The 21,000-nt window shown below is 34.1% G+C and overlaps 1 protein-coding gene across 1 annotated transcript in view; it reads right to left on the reverse strand.

Moving 5' to 3' along the window:
• Window positions 1–21,000, reverse strand: part of CPNE8 (copine 8) — a 200,883-nt gene that overhangs the window by 91,292 nt on the left and 88,591 nt on the right. Inside the window, exons 7-8 of the mRNA XM_032855344.1 lie at window positions 9,619–9,682; window positions 3,210–3,313 (exon numbers count right to left, since the gene is read on the reverse strand). Coding sequence (XP_032711235.1) covers window positions 3,210–3,313; window positions 9,619–9,682 — 168 coding nt within the window. The remainder of the gene's footprint in view (window positions 1–3,209; window positions 3,314–9,618; window positions 9,683–21,000) is intronic.

Genomic DNA, 21,000 nt, shown 5'->3' on the forward strand with positions numbered 1-21,000 from the left:
GTGCCATCCCCTTCCCTGGTAGTATCCTCACCCAGTTAAACAGACTCCTGCTACTAAATTGACAGAGCTCAAGAGAATATATTGTGGTCAAATACTCTCAGACTTGACTCACCGAAAACAATTTAGGGGCAAAAGCCACGAAAAGAAAGATTGAGGATAGACTGTGCAAACTCAAGAAGGGTCATTGAGATGTCTAAAACCGAAGAAAAACAAAGGAGATAAGGGAGGACTAGACAGGGAACAGAGAGAAAAGACAGTACACAAAAATGGTTAAGAAAAGCTCATGGGGACAAAATTACATATATAACTGACCCATTCTTGAATAATACAGGGGTCAGGGGCATGGACCTACCACACAGTCAAAAATCTGCACATAACTTTTGACTCCCTCAAAAATGAACTAATAGTCTACTGTGACTGGAAGCCTACTGATAATATAAACAGTTAACTAACACACATTTTGTTTGTTATAGGTATTATACACTGTGTTCTCATAGTAACGTAAGCTAGAGAAAAGAAAATGTTATTTTAAAAAATCTTCAGAGGAAATGTATATACAGTCTTGTATCCAAAAAAAACCCATGTGTAAGAGGAGTTGTAGAGTTTAAACCCGTTTTGTACAAGGGTCAAGTGTACTGTTTTGCTTTAGAAATAGGCTTCTGCCTCTCTTTAAAATACAACACATCCTTAAGGATCTAAAAAGGGGCTTTCTCTTCTCTTGAATCACATTCTTATATATATCAAGCCTTTGGTATGGTGGTAGATGCAGATGGATAGCTACACAGATGATATCTAGATCCAAGGATCCACAGGTAGTGACAGAGGTAGATAAGAGAGCAAGCAACTGACCGTCTTCAAACGAGCATGTTCAACAAACACGCTACTGACTTTTTGGCCTTTTTGTTTATGGCAAAATCAAAACTCTATGACATTTCTAGTATCACCAGCCATAATAATTAAATATGTTGACACTTGGAACTTTTTCTCTTAAGAAAGTGGTTCATCTCAGTGAGCTATTTATTTATTGCTGCCTAAATATAACTGCACATATATTAAAAACAGTATTATAAAAATATTTTTATTAAAATACTTTGAATGAAGCTTTATTAAAGTACTTTACATGAAACCATTTGCAAAACAAAAACAAAAACCCAGCTATTCCAAAGGAAAATTATTACCTAATTATGAATACAGTTTAAGTTACTAAATAAATGTGACAGCAAAAAAATAAGAATTTATAATCATATATTGTTAAGGATTTTTATTAAAATGCTTCCAGTTAAAACGAAGTTTTGCTCTATCTTATAAAATGAGCCTCAAACACTCAAGGCAACAGGTAATTTTTAAAATAGCCTCATATTCAAATAAATGTTAAAAATAAAGCTAAAAATCTTTGCAGTTAAAAAAAGAGGTTTACACATAAAAAGTGTGGAGAAAAGCACTTTTACTCATTCAAAACTCATCAAAACAAAACATAAATATATAAATATATATACACTAATACATATGCTTTAAAATATATGTTTAGATATAGATGGTGACCTAATTTTCTGTGTGTAAATGTAAATGGAAAGTTTTCTGAAGTAAGATCCACCAAATTTTAGCAACAATTGTTTTTAAATGACTTTTTTGATTAACCGTACTCTTCTTAATAATTTCATTTCATTTAATGAATAAATTACTATCATTTTTATACAAGCATAATAAATTTCCATAATATAACCCTCATGAGTAATATTAAATGTGTGAGAGACTGAAATTCTTTCATCGTACAACAAGTCTTTGTAAAGAAAACTGGTAAAAATAAAAATAGCAAACTCAGAAAATAAGTAGTTCAGACAGGACAACATGGTCACAAAGAAATCCCTGAACCATTCTTTAGTTTTTCTCTTCCCTTGAAATGACTGCCAAATGACTGGTTCCTTCGTTGTCCAGTATTTTCCACATGGCTAAAAGCAGTATTTAGATGCAAATACTACTCTGTCATTTTTTACCACCAAGACAGAAGGGAAGTACGAAAAGTGTAATAATGTGACACCGTAACAGAATAACCAACAGCTGACCAGGACTTGAATCAACAACAATCACACAATAAAGTAAAACATCATTTGATACTGCCCAGTGTATTCACTTTAAATTGCAAACCTTCTATTTTTACGTACATTTTATATACTTACTATATAACATTAACATGTATAGTTTCATTTGCAAGTGTGGCAGTTGTGACGGGTTTGTTTTGTTTTTTTTTTTTTTCATTCTTTTCCCTTCTTTTTTCCTCTTAAAATAACATTTTTCCTTTAGCTAATACTTTATTCCATACAGTTAAGGAAAACTTATACATTAAGATCAATAAAAATAACATGTAACATTTGCATTTTATGTATTAAGCAAGCTTCTGGTTTTTTTTGCTGTAACTCATTTAATACTGTCAACAACACTGTGAAGTAGCTATGACTATTAGACCACTTCATGAATGAGAAAACTGAGTCTCATATGGGTTGAAAAGCTTACCTATGGTCTCATAGCTACTAAGTAGGATAGTCATGATTTAAACCTAGGCAATAGAACCTTGGCCCATAATATGACCACTAAACTTTCCCACAGATACTGACAGTACAGTATGAATCACAGAAACAGTAAAATATTTTTAATGGTAGAATAGTACATATTAAATTATACTTTATAACTCATGGGTACAATTTTAAACCACATAGAAACCAGTCTAATCATGACTGCTAAAAACATTCAAATTACTAAAATGTAATGAAAAATGTTATTTCATGTTAGACAAATATTACTGGGGAAAAAAATCCCCAAACCCCGAAGTATAAAAAGGAACCCATAAAATCCTAATCCTTCTCCAAAAAAATGGTTTAAGACTTCAATGTTATAACCAGAAGCATTAGCTTTAGCATCTTAGATTTCCACAAAAATATAATTCTTCCATCCTATTAAGGCAATGTTATAATTTTAGGGAAAGTCCAGAGGAAATGTTTCTTTGAAGCTGAAAATCAATCATTTTTAATATCATACAAAACATATAAAGTGCTTATAAAATTAAACATTGTTATTGAGATGCAAAAATCAAATTTGGTATTTAAAATACCAAAATATTTTACTGTTTATCAATTCACTGGGCTTCTCTGAGAAAAAAAAAATACTTCAAGTATCATTCTTACTATAGAGTTCAAAATAAAAGATAACTCTACCTGCCATCTTCATTACTTCGATAAAAAACAAGAAAAGGGTCTGATTTTCCAAAGAAGTCCTTCTTGTCCAATTTGTTCGCACAAAATTGCATCAGAACAGCATCCTACAAACAAAATTAATAAAATATCTCAAAACCTCAGTTATAAATAACTAGAAACTGCAGATCACAAGCAACACTTGACAAGAAAACAAATATACCATCTTAATGCAAATGGCCAAGTGTGCAAGAATCCCAGACAACATGAAATTACTTTGTAAAGGATTGTGAGACTAAGAAATTGACTCTGGAAGTTTCTGCTCTAGTCACAGAACTATTGCTTTTTAAAAACCGCTAACATTTCTCTGTGGAAAAAATGACATTTAGTAGATGACTATAGGTATTCAAAATTATATAATATGAGATCTTCATTCTTCAGTTATTCAAGTACACATTTTTAGAGCACAACTGTTTGTTAATTTCTCCAGAAATAATTACTAAGCATCTATTACATATCTATCATGTATTAGATGTTAAGATATCTTTGCTCACTAGATAAGGTACAAGACAGATCCAGACTGACCATATAGCTTGCAATCTAGTGGGGGGAAAAGGGTTCCTTTTTAACTATACACAAGTGCATCACAAAGTCTTAATAATTCTATCACACTGGGCTTCAAGGAAAGTAAAACACTTCCCTGCTTATCTGTAGTGTAATTACATATTTGGATGTTAATTATTATGACAAATCCATCATTTTATGGATGTATATATTTAAGCACTCATAAGCTACAGAGGTTAGCTTATAAGTAAACAAGTTGGAGTATCATAAATTAAGAAGTTAAACATTATTCAGTTACATAGGACGAGCACCTTTAAAAAGTAGGAAATACACAGTAGTTTAACAATTAAAATCAGTATTTTGGATTTTTTTTAACTGACAATTTTGGGAAGAGATGGGGGGTCAAAGTAATTCAGAATCAATTAAGAGTTTGCAGTTTTAAATGCTATTTGATGAAACTGTTAAGAATACTAAAAAAAGCACTTTCTTAATCACCACTTTTTTTTTTTTTTTTTTTTGGAGAGTCCAGCAGTACTTAAAAATCCAACTAAAGTTTTCATTATTTCCTTTTAGCATTTCTGGAACATGGCACAAGAGAACACTATTTCTCTTTTTCATGCATTCTTTCGTATACTTACTTAGCAAACATTTCTGAAGCAATACTCAGACTAGAATCTGAGAATAGAGAGATGAAGAAGACATCTCTGCCCTTGGAGAGGTTCACAGGTCTGGATTTCTGGTTTTCAAAGCATTGGTATAGTATAATTTACTTTTGTATTTTAGCTATAAAGATGTAGTGTATTGTAATTGTGTTACTACACAGATGGAGTAACTTCTGCCAGAGGAACACTCATTCTAGACTTCACTTTCTGTACAGGAATAGTGACCAATATACATTTTAAAGAAAATTAAAAGAACAGAGGCAAGAAAAACATGGACCCCACTATCACCTCAAATTTTTCAATCATGATCACTTTTCAAATCTGAGGTTGAAAGATAATAAATTCCTATACTATTCTTTAAGAAAGCAGTGAGAAAATCACCCTAACAAACTATAAAATCAGAGCAAAACTGAGAGAGAAGGACTGGTTTTGATTTCTTTGTTTTGGTTTGGTTTGAATGCCCTTCACCTTCACATTTATTAAAATGGCCTTAAGAGAGAATAGTTTTCTAAGAACACAGGAGAAGGACATTGTCCTTGCTACAGGGAAAAAAAAAAAAAATCACTACTGTAAGACATTTTCCCAAAGCACATGGACCAAAACACAAACTACAAAAAATACTCTGATATATTCAAAGTACATAATAGATTATTGAAATGTACATATTTCAAATTGTGAGTAAATTTTCACAGAAAGTAAATATTATTAAAACAAATTTTCATCACTGGTAAGCATAGTACCAAGTTGTAATTTTTCAAATTATATTCCTTAAGACTTGCAAAACAAGTAGCTAATTAAAAATAAAAAATCAGGATTGCTTTCAATGTACTTAATTATACACACCTAGGGGAAATATTTTTTGCAATCATCCAAGTTAGGAACTTAGCAGGAATTCCATCTGTATCTAGCACAAATGAAATCTACTCTCTGTGGAGGAAAGACAAGCATTTACCTACTTTTAGAAATGCATAAGCATCATTGCAAAGATTTTTTTTTTTTTTTTTTTTTTTTTTTACTTCTTGTGCTTAATGCCACCTGAGAGAATTTTAAGATCTTTCTTCAATACTCCACACCAGTATCACAAACTTGCCATGGTAGAATCTGCTCAAATGCTTCATAGGCACTTCTAATTCAAATCCAACTTGATTCTCTTACAATTTTCCCAGCTCCATTAGTGACACTCATCCACCCAAAGTGCTCAAGGAAGCAGTCCTTGACTCCTTTCTTTTCTTGACCCTTTATCTAAACCAAGTCTCACCACTGCACCTCTAAGATAGTTCTCGTCTTCACTCTGGCTACCCTGCATCACCTTAGTCCAACCTCCCTCTCCCTCACAGTAGCACATATTTCTTTCTCCTCCTTCTACTCTTGCAACACTTTCCATTCAACAGACACCGTAATGTTCTCAAAACATAAAAGAAATAATACTGTTCATAATTAAAATGCTTCTAGGCTTCCTCTTGTCTTTAAGATAAACACAAAATCATTAATGTGATCTACAAAGTTCAGCACCAAATGGGCTCTGAGCAGCCTTTTCCACCTTTCTCTTGCAAAGTTTTGTCTTAATCATCTCTTCTTCTTAGTCCCTGGCCACCACACACCAGACACAATTATTTCTCTCCTCACAACCTTATGCAAACTGTGCATTCCAACGGAATTCTTTCATTTAACTGGAAAACCACTCCTTAGGGTTCAGCTTAAATGTTACTTTCTCAGAGATCTGCAGTGACCCTCTCCCCAATATAAATTCGATTCTCCATTATACTCTCTTATATTTGATCACTTAGTATATATCATGACATATTTACCTACACAGTCATCTAATTAATATCTGTTCTTCCCAGAAACTACTTGTTCATTAAAGACAAGGACCAGGGTTGTTTTTTGTTGTTTTTTCTCACCATTGTATTCCAAGCATCCATTTCAGGGACTAGCACTTTGTATGTTTTACGAATATTGTGGAATCAATCAACCAAAAGAAAAATATTATTTGTGGATAATCTCAAGCTACTTTTTAAAATACCGAGTGAACAAAAAATCCCGCTATAACTTCAAAATAACATTAATTCATATGCTGGCATTTGACTAGATATATTACAGAAGTTGCATTTGAAATAAACTATGTAATACTAGGTTGAGATTATTAAAATTATTACACTAAAAATTAATATTTGTACAAATTTATAATTTACATATCTCTCCAATGCTGCCCCTTTTTTATTCTGCAAAGTAATGATCTCAGGAATATATGAAGACTCTAGCATTTTACAAATGCAGAAATTAAAGCTCCAAGACTATAACCTCATTCAGCTGAGTAATGAAAGAGACAAGACTGAAATTTAGGTGTCCTGATTTTAAAAAGCTTATGCTCAAGTTAATAACAATGTATTTTAAAGAAAGAAAAAAAAAACCATCAAGTTGTATGATGTCAAATGTGAAGTACAATTACTTCATTCAAGATTCTAAATGATAATGCCTGATATTTTCAAGGTACCCTTAAATGTGCATTTAAAAGTCACTGCTTCAGGGCACCTGGGTGGCTCAGTGGGTTAAAGCCTCTGCCTTCAGCTCGGGTCATGATCCTGGGGTCCTGGGATCGAGCCCCCGCATAAGGCTCTCTGCTCAGCAGGGAGCCTGCTTCCTCCTCTCTCTCTCTGCCTGCCTCTCTGCCTACTTGTGATCTGTCAAATAAATAAATAAAATCTTTAAAAAAATAAAAATAAAAGGCACTGTCTCTTCCAAAGTAACTATGAACACTGCTTTGAATACATTTGTTTCTTCTGCTATACTAGCATCATAATATTATTTCAAGGTTTATATATCTTAATGATGCTTGTTACCAATAAGGCTGTAGCTAAGAAGAGAACATACTACACCTAAGTGAAGTTAAGTCATGATTTAAACGATATTTTTAAAATATTAGAAGTGTAATTGTTAAGCATAATAAATATGTATTTACTTATTAAATGATAATTCCAGATATAAAAGCTTTAGTAGTAGAAAGAGTGGTAAGTAATTAGTAAGTAACAGATTCTACTTCATTCGCATGGAAACATTCCTGTTCTTTCCAGTTCTTCTGAGCAAAACAGCAGAATTCAAAGTGGAAGATATTTAAGATGCAACCTGGCCATACTCAATCTATGCCCTTGGTATCTTGGTTCTATTTTGAAATAGAACTAAAAATAATGTGTTCATTGGCATATTTACATAAAATCACCTTGAGTGTCAAGAGTCTAACAAAAGAGCATGTTAATGTCAACACAAGGAACATGTATCTTATTGACCTTGAACTTCTTTTTCTCTTCCTTCCCTCACTATATTAAACACATATTATATATATATATACATATATATATATACACATACATATATATATATATATATATTTAGAGACACAAAGTACAAAAGATGATTAGATGATTAGATGATATAATGCTAAGAAATCATTGTGCCATTTTAACAACAAAAAAGGATGGTAGGTAATATTTCTGTACTACGTTGTACTTCTTGTAATATATTCTTATTATATATAAAATGCTTTCATATACACTGTATTTTCAGATTTAATGTTATGGTGCTTAATTAGCAGACCTGGGAGAATTTTTTCAAGTATTCTAGTGACTGGTTCACATGTCATTTTTTTCTCCCCCTTGCAAATATGGAAAGTAAAACAGAAGGGTCAAGTGATTTGGTAAGACAAACTACAAATTCATAGCAAATCCCAAACTCAACTCTGTTTAATGGCATTCTAACTGTGAGTAGGTTCTGGGCATTTTACACAGAAGAACACTGAGACTGAGGTGGCCAGACCTGCCCACAGGTGCATAGACAACGGAGGAAGAAGAAGGGCATCAATTTAAATGCATTTTAACTACTTAAATTCTAGTATCTTTGCTTAATCATCTTCCCAACACTGTTACTATACTTTCCTTTTGTTATCTCACTGATCACCCCCTACCCGACAGAAATCCCAGTTTCCATCATTTGCTGGCAAGTAGTATCAGGCAGACTTCTGCACATAGTTCCTAGAAATATATGTATAGAAAGCCATAGTAACTGTCCTTAAAGAAAATACTATAGAGATTCAAGTTACATACTCAGATATTAAATAACTGTTCTCCAAATGAAAACTATAGCCAATGTCACAGTATTAAGTTTTTAGTATTCTTCAGGAACTTCTGTTCTTAAAATCATGAAGCAGAAATTGAAAATAAAGACCCTTAGAGATTTAACCCAGGGAAAACTTCTTTTTTTCCCCCTAGAAATAACAGTTCCCAGGGATCTGCTGGGCCACATTAAATAAACAATATCAACTTCAGATTCAGAGAGCTATCACTACTTCCAGTGTGGAGTGTCACAGCCATCACCTCATTTCTTGATGACAGTAAAATCACTGAACATGAGTCAATGGCTGTATCAGCCAATCACAACTAAAAATAGCCATCTTTTAAAAATACTGAGTATGTACTCTATGTCATCATATTCCTAGCTGGAGTGGTAGCTGGTCCCTTCCTCAAATGTGAGCTTCCCAAGCTAACAAAAAATGGGAGCTTATATAAATCCTGAATTAATTCAATTAGAAGTATAAAAACAAGTATACTAGGCAAAAGAACTTAAGTTAGGTGACTAGAAGTACTCCTAGAAAATCACACTTCATCTTCAAAATTTTGCAAGAACTTAACTGATTGGTACAACTGATAATTCCTAGTATTAAAGCCCCCTCCCAAATAATACTGACATTAGGTTCTATTTTAATAATTTCTATTCCTTAAAAAGACTTTAAAATAACTGATATCCTTTTTGGACTACAAATGTAGTCTCTCTATCTAAAGTAACTAAGTATCGGGGCACCTGGGTGGCTCAGTGGGTTAAAGCCTCTGCCTTTGGCTGAGGTCATGATCCCAGAGTCCTGGGATCGAGCCCCATATCGGGCTCTCTGCTCGGCGGGGAGCCTGCTTCCTCCTCTCTCTCTCTGCCTGCCTCTCTGCCTACTTGTTATCTCTATCTGTCAAATAAATAAATAAAATCTTTAAAAAAAAATAAAGTAACTAAGTATCTACAATGATAGTTTATAGATTAGAAAATTATATAATATAGTCTTATTTTTTTGCCAAAATTACTCAAGAATCAATCATTTAAGAATAGTTTCAGAAATATCTTTTAAAAAGGTTGGAAATACTTTTCAAATAAAAGAAATATTTACTTACCCTACAACAGTTTAATTCCTCTGCTGTAAGTATGATTGTACCGCATTTCCTCCCTGGAATTCCTCTATAATAAAAAATATATTTATATATTAATAATTCATATGAATATTTATAATATAAACTAGCATTATACATTTCATTTTTATGGAACCAAATAAAGAGCATACTACTATTTGGTGGGCTCTTTCCTAACAAAATATATTCCTAGTTTCAACCTTGAGTTTACCCTATGGACCCACATTTCCTAATGAAGGTAAACTTTGATCACTTTCAACATGTCAGACCTCTGTCCAAGAACTGTCAAGAGCTTCATATTGTCTACCGTATGCAATATGTATAATATTACATAATATCTACAATATAATAAAATTTTCTCCATGGGTTCTAAAATTTCCATTATGCTATTAAAACCTATTCCTAATCTTGGTTTTCAACAGTTCCTTCTCCTTTCATCAACATGGTTACTTATTTGTGCTTATTTCTTTTTTGTGGCCATTCCCATTCACTGATATACCTCAGCACACTAACTGTTCCCTATTTCACCTCAAACCTTCCATATCTCCAGATAACATTCCATTTGTTCCAGGAAACTTCATCCTGGTCAACCTCATATAAAGTACAGCCTTCACTGCATTCTTATGACACTTAGCATTTAATTACCCCTAACTTGTTACAATCACTATTTTTTCCCTTTCTTTTTTCAAGTTGATTATAACCTCTGTAAGGGTAAAATTCACGACATAGACCTCTTGTGAGCCAACAGAGTTAAATGTCTATACACAGCAGGTGCTCCAAATATAATGAAAATATATAACACATAAGAAAAAATTAAAGAAAGTAAAACTCCCATACATTTTTCTTTTTACATGTGTTTGGTGTACTTATGCTCATAGAGATTCCAACTGACACCAAGGGCGAAGTCCACCAGGAAAATACAAGGTATGTATATGGTTCCCAGCTTTACATAAGGGAATACAGAGACAAGTCCATGAGAATCTTCCAAAGAAAATCCCAATGCTCTCACAGTATACGTCATGCTTCTTTTGTCCTGTTTTAAGTCCCATTTCACAGACCCTTCAGTTCATCCTGAGAACTACAAGTTGTGGAATTAGAGCCCAACAAGTGCGTTTGTCCTCAAAAAATATAACTCATTTCTGACAATCTATGTCAGCGTGTATGCATCAAAACATAACCCCTATTCTCCATGGGTAAAGGGACTGGACTCTTTAGTTATCATGACTGGGAAGAAGGTACAAGAATGAAAAATTAAAATATCTGAGCTATAAATGTATCAATGTAAAATTATAATTATTGTAAAACTCCACAATCCTTTCTTTCTTTCTATTATAATATTTTCTTCTGAAGAGCACCATCGGGTCTTGAGATAAAAATGTCATCTCATAGCTTATGCAGGAAACTTCCTAAAACAAAGTTTTGTTTTCTCTGTATTTTTGCTCCCTGCTAGTGTAACCGTACATGTCAGGATCTTCTATTTTCTCCAGGTCTTTACAACTAAAAGGTCAAGTAATTTATCCTTGCGTGTTTTTCTTTGGAATATTATATATACCATTTTTGGCATCCTTGCAGCAATCTTAATCACTCTAATCTACTTATACCTTTTATTTTCTTCTTTCTATTTGACAATTTCAAGATTTACATTTTTTAATCTTATGACAAACTAAACACCCTGACTGAACATGTACTTTCAGTACTTTAAAATGCTGAATAAAATTTGCCAAAATGTCTTAATAAATGTTCTAATTACTGGGCAACAAAGTAAGGACCAATCTAAAGCTGAAGATGGAAAACCAGAAAGACAAGAAGGGGTAACCCTGCAGAATTTGATTTTGGGATTTTTTTTTAATGGCACCTTAAGACATAAAAATGAGAGACCAAAAAAAGGAGGGGAGGGAGAGACTCACAAGGTAGAGAATTCAATAAATGACTAATACACAACATAAAGGTTGGATCACAATGACTACATTACTTGATCATAGCATGAAATAGAAATAAACATTCACTTTGGCGGGACCTACAAGTCATCCATGTGCTATTTACAATAACCATCAAAATTTAAGGACTTAGAAAGTTCAAAAGAAAAGAATGCAAAGATATATGAAGGGGGAAAAAAACTAAACCCACTGAAAACCAGTGGACTTAGATTAATAGCAAACATACAGATTTTAAATTTTAAAAGACTGCTAGAAATTTTAAAAGACTGCTTATGTAATTAAGAAAAAGTTTCAATTAATTAGGAAGATATAATGATCTCAGGATTCTATGCATTTGACATTATAGCTCTAAAACATAAAAAACTCACAATACTACAAAAGGATATGTGTAGCATATGCTGACCATTTTAACCTGGCGAACACTACCCTGGCCAGTTAGTACAGTTAACATCACTACCTATGAGTCATGCTGATTTCATGTACCGTTGATATAATGTAATGAGGATACTTCACCTTTGTGGCCTTTCCCTCCAAACCTACAACTCCAATCTAATCATGACAAAAACATTAGAAAAACAATCCCAAACTAAGGGGCATTCTACAAAATATCTGTTAATACTTCCCAAAACTGTCAATGTCATCCCAAACATGGAAAGATTGAGAAATCTGTCACAAAATAAAAGATACTGAGAGACAAGATGACTAACTGCAATGTGGTATCCTGAATAAGAACTGTGTAAGAAGAAAAGGTACACTAGTGGGGAAAAAAAAAAAAAAAAAAAAAAAAACAAGACTAAAATTCAAATACAGTCTGGAGTTAGTTAACTGTAATGTATCAATGCTGGTTTGCTAGACATGACAAATGTACATTGGGAATGTAAGCCATTAATGTTAGGAGAAACTGGGTAAGGAATATGTAAGAGCTCCCTGTACTACCTTTGTAACTTTTCTTTAAATCTAAAGCTATTCTAAAGTAAAAAGATTATTAAAAACAACGTGAGGAAAGAAAAGACAGGCTACAGAACTGTTTCAGGTTAAAAGACACTAAAATCAGGACAACTAAGTTAAATGTATGATTCTTGACTAAATTTTAGACTGGGGAAAACAGCTACAATGGATATTATTGGGACAATTGTTGAAATTTTAATATGGAGTATGGATTAGATAACATCAGGGTTATCATTTTGAAGTTTCCTGATTTTGATCATCAACTCCTTGGTAAGAAATACACACTCAAGAAATTAGAGGAAAAGGGACACAATGTCTCCAACTTACTCTCAGAACTAGAATATGGGAGAGGGGAATGAGAGGGGAAAAAAGTGGGGGAGAAAATGATAAAGCACTTGGGACAAAGTCAACATCCATTGAAAGTAAAAATTCTGGGTTAAAGGGTATCTGGGAGTTTCTGGTACTATTCTGGTCAATTTTCTGTAAAAGAAATAATACCAAAAAAGAAAGTTACCCAAAAAAGCCAATTTTGAAAATAGTTTCACAGACTCATGTTCTTCTATTATATTTTGCAACCCATAGTAAGAATAGAACTCATCACCAAGAAACTGAAGATACATCTCAAGAGAATTATTAAAGATGAATAATTATTTCTAAAACTGACACATGAAGAATAAATGGTCTCTGGAGAGACTAGGTGGTTTAATTTTGTTTGATTTGATTTTGTGTTTTGTTGATGCAGTCAGTTTTTTTTTTTTATTGTTTTTTCCCTAACTGTAACACTTTTCCATTATCTCTTAATACTTCACCATTACCTCTAGCACTGCCTTAGTTCATACCTTTACACTTTTGCTTGGATTTCTCATTTCTAACTGGCCTCAATCTGGTACTCCTTTAATTTATACCCTGTATCGATGTCAGACTGATTTGATCATGAATTCTAATCATGAAGCCTTCCATCTTCCAGTGGCTTTATAAAGATCCTACGATAATTTCAAACTGATTAAGACATAATATCCTTTATAAAATACAGCCACTGTAAAATCTCTAATTTCATCTTTTCTGCCACTTTTCTACAGAGCCATGCTTTTTCTTCCTTGAATCCAAAACAGATGTCTCATTTCTCCCTGACTTAACCTGGAATACTCACCCTACCAACCCCTCAAGGCCACGTTTTTATCTCAGCAATTTCTATTCATTCTCCAAATCTTTCTTAAATTTAGGGAACTTTTACTAAAATTGACCATGTACTATGTCATAGAATATTTACTAAGGTATTTCACATTTATTGACCAAAAAAAATTCAAGTTAGAAATTAATGATGAAAGGTAATTTTTTAAAAAGATTTTATTTATTTATTTGAGAGAGAAAACACATGAGCAGGGGGAAAGGCAGAGAAAGAGGTAGAAGCAGACTCCCACTGAGCAGGGAGCCTGATGCTGGGCTCTGTCCCAGGACTCTGCTATCATGATCTGAGCCAAAGGCAGACGCTTAACCAACTGATCCACCTAGGTACCCTGACAATATGCAATTTTTAAGACATTTCTGAAAACTCACTATTAAAAGAAGGAATAGCAGGCAAGAAAGAATACTTAGAATTGCACAATAAAAAAACAAACCTGTGGTATTTTACTAGTTTAGTATTTTGTATGCAAAAAAAAAAAAAGTATTAAACAAAAATCCAGCAGTGTGTTAATAAAATATAATGCAACAGCAACACACTAATAGTAGAACTCTTGAACACTCCACTTTTGATAATGGATAGAACAACTAGACCTACAATCAATAAAGAAATAGAGGACCTGGACAACATTACAGACCAATTGGACCTAAAGGACCTAAAGGGCACACTCCATCCAATTAACAACAGAACAGACTTCTTCTCAAGTGCACATGGAACATTCTCCAGGAGAGACTACATATTATGTCACAAAACAAGCTTTAACAAATTCAAGCAGCTTGAAATTAGACAACATAGATTTTCTAATGACAATGGAATGAAATTCAAAAAATAGTAGAAGGAAAACTGGAAAATAAACTAATATATAGAAATTAAACAACATATCCTTAAACAACTAATGGGTCAAAAAAAAAAGTCACAAAAGAAATTAGAAAATCCCTTGAAACAATGAAAATGAAAATACAACAAACTATAACATATGGGACACAATGAAGGCAATGCCAAGAGGGAGTTTATCATTGTAAATGCATAGATTTAAAAAAAAAAAAAAGACTAGAAATGAACAACATGACTTTAATCCTCAAAGAACTAGAAAAATAAGAACAAAGTAAACTCAAAGGTACCAGAAGTAAGGAACTATAAAGATTAGATCAGAGATAAAGAAAATGGAGAATAGAAAAAAGACACACACACAAAAACAGTTGCTTTTTTTTTTTTTTGAAAAGTTCAATAACTCCCATCAGCTGCATCTCTGTCATTTCCTGTTCTGAATTTTGCTTGTTTTTACATTTTTACTTTTATTTTTGCCTTTTTTTTGCTTTTGTTGTTAAAGGCACATGTGATTACAATGACCCTACTTAGATAATTCATGATAATCTTCATATCTTAAGGTCAGCTGAGTAGTAATTTTAACTACATCTGCAAAATTCCTCTTGCCACATAAGTAACATGACCACAGGTGTGACACTAGACAGCAAGGTCATGGGGCCAAAATTCTCCCTTCTATATTGTACCTACCTTATGACCCCAGAATTTTATTCCTAGGCATAGAGTAAGAAGACAAAAAATAACTTTTATATGCAAATAATTTTATATTTTATATACAATTAGGAGTCATAATTTTTATTGAACCACTGCTTATATTAAAAAAAACAAAAAACTAAAAGCTACAAAAAAGTCCAGTGACTTTTTTGTAGGCAAATCTGTTTGTAATTCACAAAACAGATACAGTAATGAAATAAATGAGTCAAGGACAGCATCATACATCCACAAATTACACATTACCATAGATGGTTATCACAAACAATTTCAAGCAAAAAAATCAAGTCCTAGGAAAATATACACAGTATAATTTCAGTTATATAAGTTGAAAACCTGAGAAATGAAACTTCACATTTAATGACATTATGAAGGAGCTCCTATCAGGCTTAATATTTTTTCTGAAAATTAATCTGCTTGTGCTGAGCTGAAAGTAATAAGTCATATCACTAAAGAGATATGTCTTTAGTAATTTAAAATGCTTCCTGCCTTAAGAGATCTCCTTCATCAGCCTTTCTCAATGTTTAAAATTTTTAGGATCTCTTATTCATTTTTAGACTGTTTACCTGGTGAACATTTCGTTTTTCAAAGCCCAACTCAAATGCTGCTTCTCTGACTCCCATAACTAGAGTTGATTCCTCCTCTGTCTCTGCCTTTAGATACTCCTTCTGGGATACAATGAGACCTAGACAAAGGCACTACATCTGAAGAGTAACACAAAGCTGAGTTTACATCTCGGGTACATCAGTTAATGACTGCGACCTTGAGCAAGTTGTTCAATCTTTTTGAAACTCAGTCTCCTTATCTGAGAAATCAAGGTAATAACGCAGTTAATATATGTGTCTAAACATAGCACAGAGCAAGTATTCAATGCATTATAGTTATGACTATGTGCTTACATGTATTATGCACAAAAGCAGAGAGTCTCAGAAGGGGAGGGATTATGCATGGCCATCTCTCCATGTCTGTACCTAAAGACACGTGATACTGATGTTCTCTAAGCATTTGTTGAACTGCATTTCATTTGATTTAAGAGAGTTATTTTAGAAGCCCCCAGCTAAATAATATAACTGAATGTGGTTGTACAAGAGACTAACAAATTAAACCAGTGGCATGCCTTCTGTTCAAACTTAGTACTGATTTGGTATTTATTCTAGCTCTTTGGTAAGTGGGGGGAAGATAACAGGATGCAGCACGTTCACTGATTGAGGGCAGCGAGAGGGAAGGAGGTGATAAAATATGAAAAAATAGTCCATGATACAAAATGTTGGGCAGCTGAAAGGGCAGAATGGAAACTCTAAGTGTTTCACCTGTGAGGGTAATGGAATTAGGAGATAATCTTCAGTACAAATATGCCAGCTTCATAAATGGGCTATTTTGCTGTTGTTGTTTTTTTTCCCATGTATGGAGTAGTCTTTTTTTTTTTTTTTAAAGATTTTATTTATTTATTTGACAGAGAGAGAGAAAGAAAGAGAGAGAGAGAGCACAAGCAGAGAAGGCAGCTCCATGCTGCACAAGGAGCCTGATGTGGAACTCGATCCCAGGACCCCGGGATCATGACCTGACTCAAAGGCGGACGCTTAATGGACTGAACCACCCAGGTATCCCCGTATAGACTAATCTTAACTGCGATAATAAATCCCCAAATTCGAAGGGGTTGGAGAAAGGACACAGGCTCTAATAAGAACTAGTTCCTGGGGGAGGGGGGGTAGGGAGAGGGTGGTGGGGTTATGGACATTGGGGAGGGTATGTGCTATGGTGAGTGCTGTGAAGTGTGTAAACTTGGCGATTCACAGACCTGTATGCCTGGGGCTAATAATACATTACATGTTTATAAAAAAAATAATTAAAAAAAAAAAAAAGCTAGTTCCTAACTCGATAAAGGATAAATCAACACCTCTTTCCATGTTAAGCCAATATATTTCAATAGGAGCAAGAGCAACTCAAAACAAACTGAATTAACTCCTTCTTAAAAATTAAATTTAAAAAAATTAATGTAATACTTGAAGTTACCCAGCGGCACAATGAGGTTATTTATGTGATATTACACTAAAATTTGGTAACACTTAAGTTATTCATATATGAGAGTTTTGTTCACACTTGAATTGTGAGGAAGAAATGACTCAGAGCTTGGCGGGGAGGAAATTATACAAATAATCAACTGCCACTTGCCCCTGTAGTGAAACGCAAAAGATATATGATGCAGAAATAAACATGTAAAAATTCATTTGTTATTCATCAACACTAATGGTTTTAATATAGGAAGTCAACCTAACATTAAACTGTTTTCTTCTTTATTACTAGATGAATAATTCCTTAATCCCAAAATGAATTATTCATATGATCATATTTCTTAATCTTATGGTACTAATATATGAAAATGTTAGTCAAATTGGCCTCTTGACTATGAAATACTAGTGAAAATAAAATTTTGCATTTCACATTATTTATAGGTCCAAAGAGCAAGATAACTATAGATAGATCATTTATTTAGCTCTGCAAAACAGAATTGCAAACAGAATCACATTATAAACAGCATATCACTGATTTGCTTACTTATGCAACAAATATTTGTAGTTACCTACTTACATGCAAGCCATGGCAACTAGGACTCTCTAGGGTTCTGCAATATTACCATTGTAAAAAGATGTATAAGCAGGTGGTCCAATGACAATGTGTACCAATGCCAAGTCTGGCAGAGATCAGGGAGATTTCACAGAGAAGGTGACAGGAACTGTGTCCAACAAGGTGTGTACAAATTGGCAAGTGAGGCCAATTGCATAAATGCCTTCCAGACACAGGGATTAGACATAGTGAGGGAAGAATACAGGCTACTGAAGACATGCTCAGAGCATAATGTGTGTTTAGGAATATTCAAGTACATGGCTGGGTCTCAAGTGTCATTGTGGACTTGAGTTTTCTCCCCGGAAGGTTATGGGAAAGAACTGAGGAAGGGGCCAAGTTTTAGACCTGACTCCAAAAAGGTCAGGAGGAGCTACTGTAGGCAGACGGGACTGATGCACCCAGTAGTTACAGAAATCAAGGCCAGTCAGGAAGTATTGTCCGATTAAGAAGGGTTGCGGCAAAACAGTGGAAGTGTAGATGGACAGCATGGCTGCTGAAAAAAGAAGGAGAGAGGGAGAAAGAATAAAAGGACGCCCACTGGCTTGCTTAGAAAACTGCCTAGTGGCGGTATCAAAAAGAGAGGACACAGAAGGAGGAGTTTTGGTATATTAAATGATAAGCTCGCTTTGGGGGTGTATTCAGCTTGAGGCTTCTTAGATACATCTGTGTTCAACAGGCAGTTGTACATGGGCATTGAGAGCCAACAAAAGAAACATGATTGATATAAGATATGGGCATCAGTGGTATAGAGGTGACAGCTGAAATCAGGGCCATTGAAGACATCATCCAGAGTAACATACCTGCAGGGTGTTAGTCTTAAACTTTGCTGAGTCAAAGACACATATGAGACTCTAATAAAAGCCAGAGACGTTTTTAGGAGAAAAATGTCACCCAGCATTTTGTGTACAATTTGAAGTCATTCCTGGGCCTGTGAAGCAGGGTAAGAGGACTATCCAGGGAGTCACAAGAGGAAACTAGGAGAGATGGTGTCAAGAAAGCAAAGGGAGAGGAGTTTCACAAAGCGGTCAATAGTACCAAAGAGGCCAACTAAGATAGAAATTGCAAGTCCCTGTGGATTGGGCACATGGGAGGTACCTGGGACCCCAAGCAAGCCAGTTAAGGAGAATCATGAAGAGTGGGTTGAAGAGGTAGTGCTAGTTGAGAAGCTGTACAAGAAGAGTCTTTGAAGATTATGTGCCATGATGGGAAGAATGGAGGCAGAGCCACAGAGCAGAAAGAGGCAGAGTTGTGTGTCTGAGGGCTGGCAGGGAGGATGCATAAGTTATGAGCATGGTCTCTAAGGAAGTCTGTGTGGAGTGCAATCCAGGGCTCAGATGGAGGCAGCTGTTGAGGTAGAAAAAAGAAACATATGCTCAACTAAACCAAGAGGGCTGGAAGTGAACTAAATCCCTCCCTCCTCTTCAGTGAACTAAAAGCTGAAAAATGATAAAGAGGTCTGACCTGATTTTTAAAAAGCAGTTCAGCTCCTGGCTTCCCTCCTCTCCAGACTCTGGGCAAAATATTTGGCTTATCTAAGCCTCATTTGTTCATCTGCAAAATGTAACTAATAATCTCTCTTTTGCTAGGATGAAGAAAGATAAATGCTATAATACATGGAAAGCTTTGGGTGCAGGCTGTTAGAATGTTAACTAGCAAACATAGCAACTAATGTGATTTGTGGCATTATATTCTCTGAGAGTAAAAAGGTAAAGTTGAGGGGCGCCTGGGTGGCTCAGTGGGTTAAGCCGCTGTCTTCGGTTCAGGTCATGATCTCGGAGTCCTGGGATCGAGCCCTGCATCGGGCTCTCTGCTCGGCAGGGAGCCTGCTTCCTCCTCTCTCTCTGCCTGCCTCTCTGCCTGCTTGTGATCTCTCTCTGTCAAGTAAATAAATAAAAATCTTTAAAAAAAAAAAAAAAGGTAAAGTTGTGAAAGAAAAAGACTGGGAGGGAGGAGGAGAAAGGTTACTTGACAGAGGACTTAAAGCAAGTTATTTATAGCTTTTGGAAAAATTGCTAAGGGAAAATGTACCCAAAAACGTCACAGAGCACTGGAGGTTGAAGCCAGGCTGGAGGTCAGGAGTCAGTGGTGTCACCAGACCATTTGGTTCTGTACTGTGACACCGAGGGGCTCAGACCACAAGGGTATGGATGCGGAGAAGGTTGATGACATAAGACACCAGATGTTTCTTGTTAAACAAAGAAAAATCAAAACTATATAAATAACTCGATAAATGAAAACTTTAACACAAATGTTCAAGTAGAAAGAAACATAATTTTAGTTTATTAGTTTTCTTTTGAAATCTAATTACATGAGGAAATTATGTCATTTCCAAAGGCAAAAACAAAAGATCCATGCAGGTAGTTTTTCAAAACTAATGATTCATTTAATTTAAATCTCATGCATTTATCTTTCCATGCAATATGCTTTGTCTCTAAAGTATTTCACAAGATGTCATTTCTAAGATTTTACTATATCAATTATCACAAAACTTACTACTTTCACTGTTAAAATATGTCAAATGCCAGAAAACTGCCACTGAAACTTTTAACATCTGAACAGTGTGCTCAAGAAATCCATCTGCTCCCCTGTAATTTGTTAACATTATAATTAAATTAAATGTGATCTCGTTTTATACTCAGAATGCAAATGTTGACATTAAAAGAAAAGACAATCATTATCATGGTAGAGAATCATGAGTACACAATCAATAGTATGATATACAGTTCAGTTTTTCAGTAATAAAAACAAAGTAAACTGTTCATAATGTCTAGAGACAAAGATCTTTTAAAAAGTAATTATTGATAAGAATGATGTGATCCTAGCACTTAAATACCACATATGTCAAAAATATTTTAAGCAATTACTTTACCTGGGCTGTGATAAACTAGATCTATCCATCTATCTACAGAAATATTAGGTTGCTTATGTTACTGAAAGCACATTTTGCATTTGTAATGTAGTCAAATACATATGTAGCAAACATTATTATAATCTAAAAATTCTGTTCCAAGCCCTGAAATGCAAAGTTATAATGTGCAGGAGAGATATTTAGTGTACTTAACAAAAAAGAAAAAATTATAAATGTGACTATTATTCTGGAAAATTCAGTTCAATAAACATTTACTGAATCTTACTATT

The sequence above is a fragment of the Lontra canadensis genome, unplaced genomic scaffold (genome assembly GCF_010015895.1).
Source record: "Lontra canadensis isolate GAN:19392208 unplaced genomic scaffold, GSC_riverotter_1.0 scaffold9, whole genome shotgun sequence".
NCBI lineage: Eukaryota > Metazoa > Chordata > Mammalia > Carnivora > Mustelidae > Lontra > Lontra canadensis.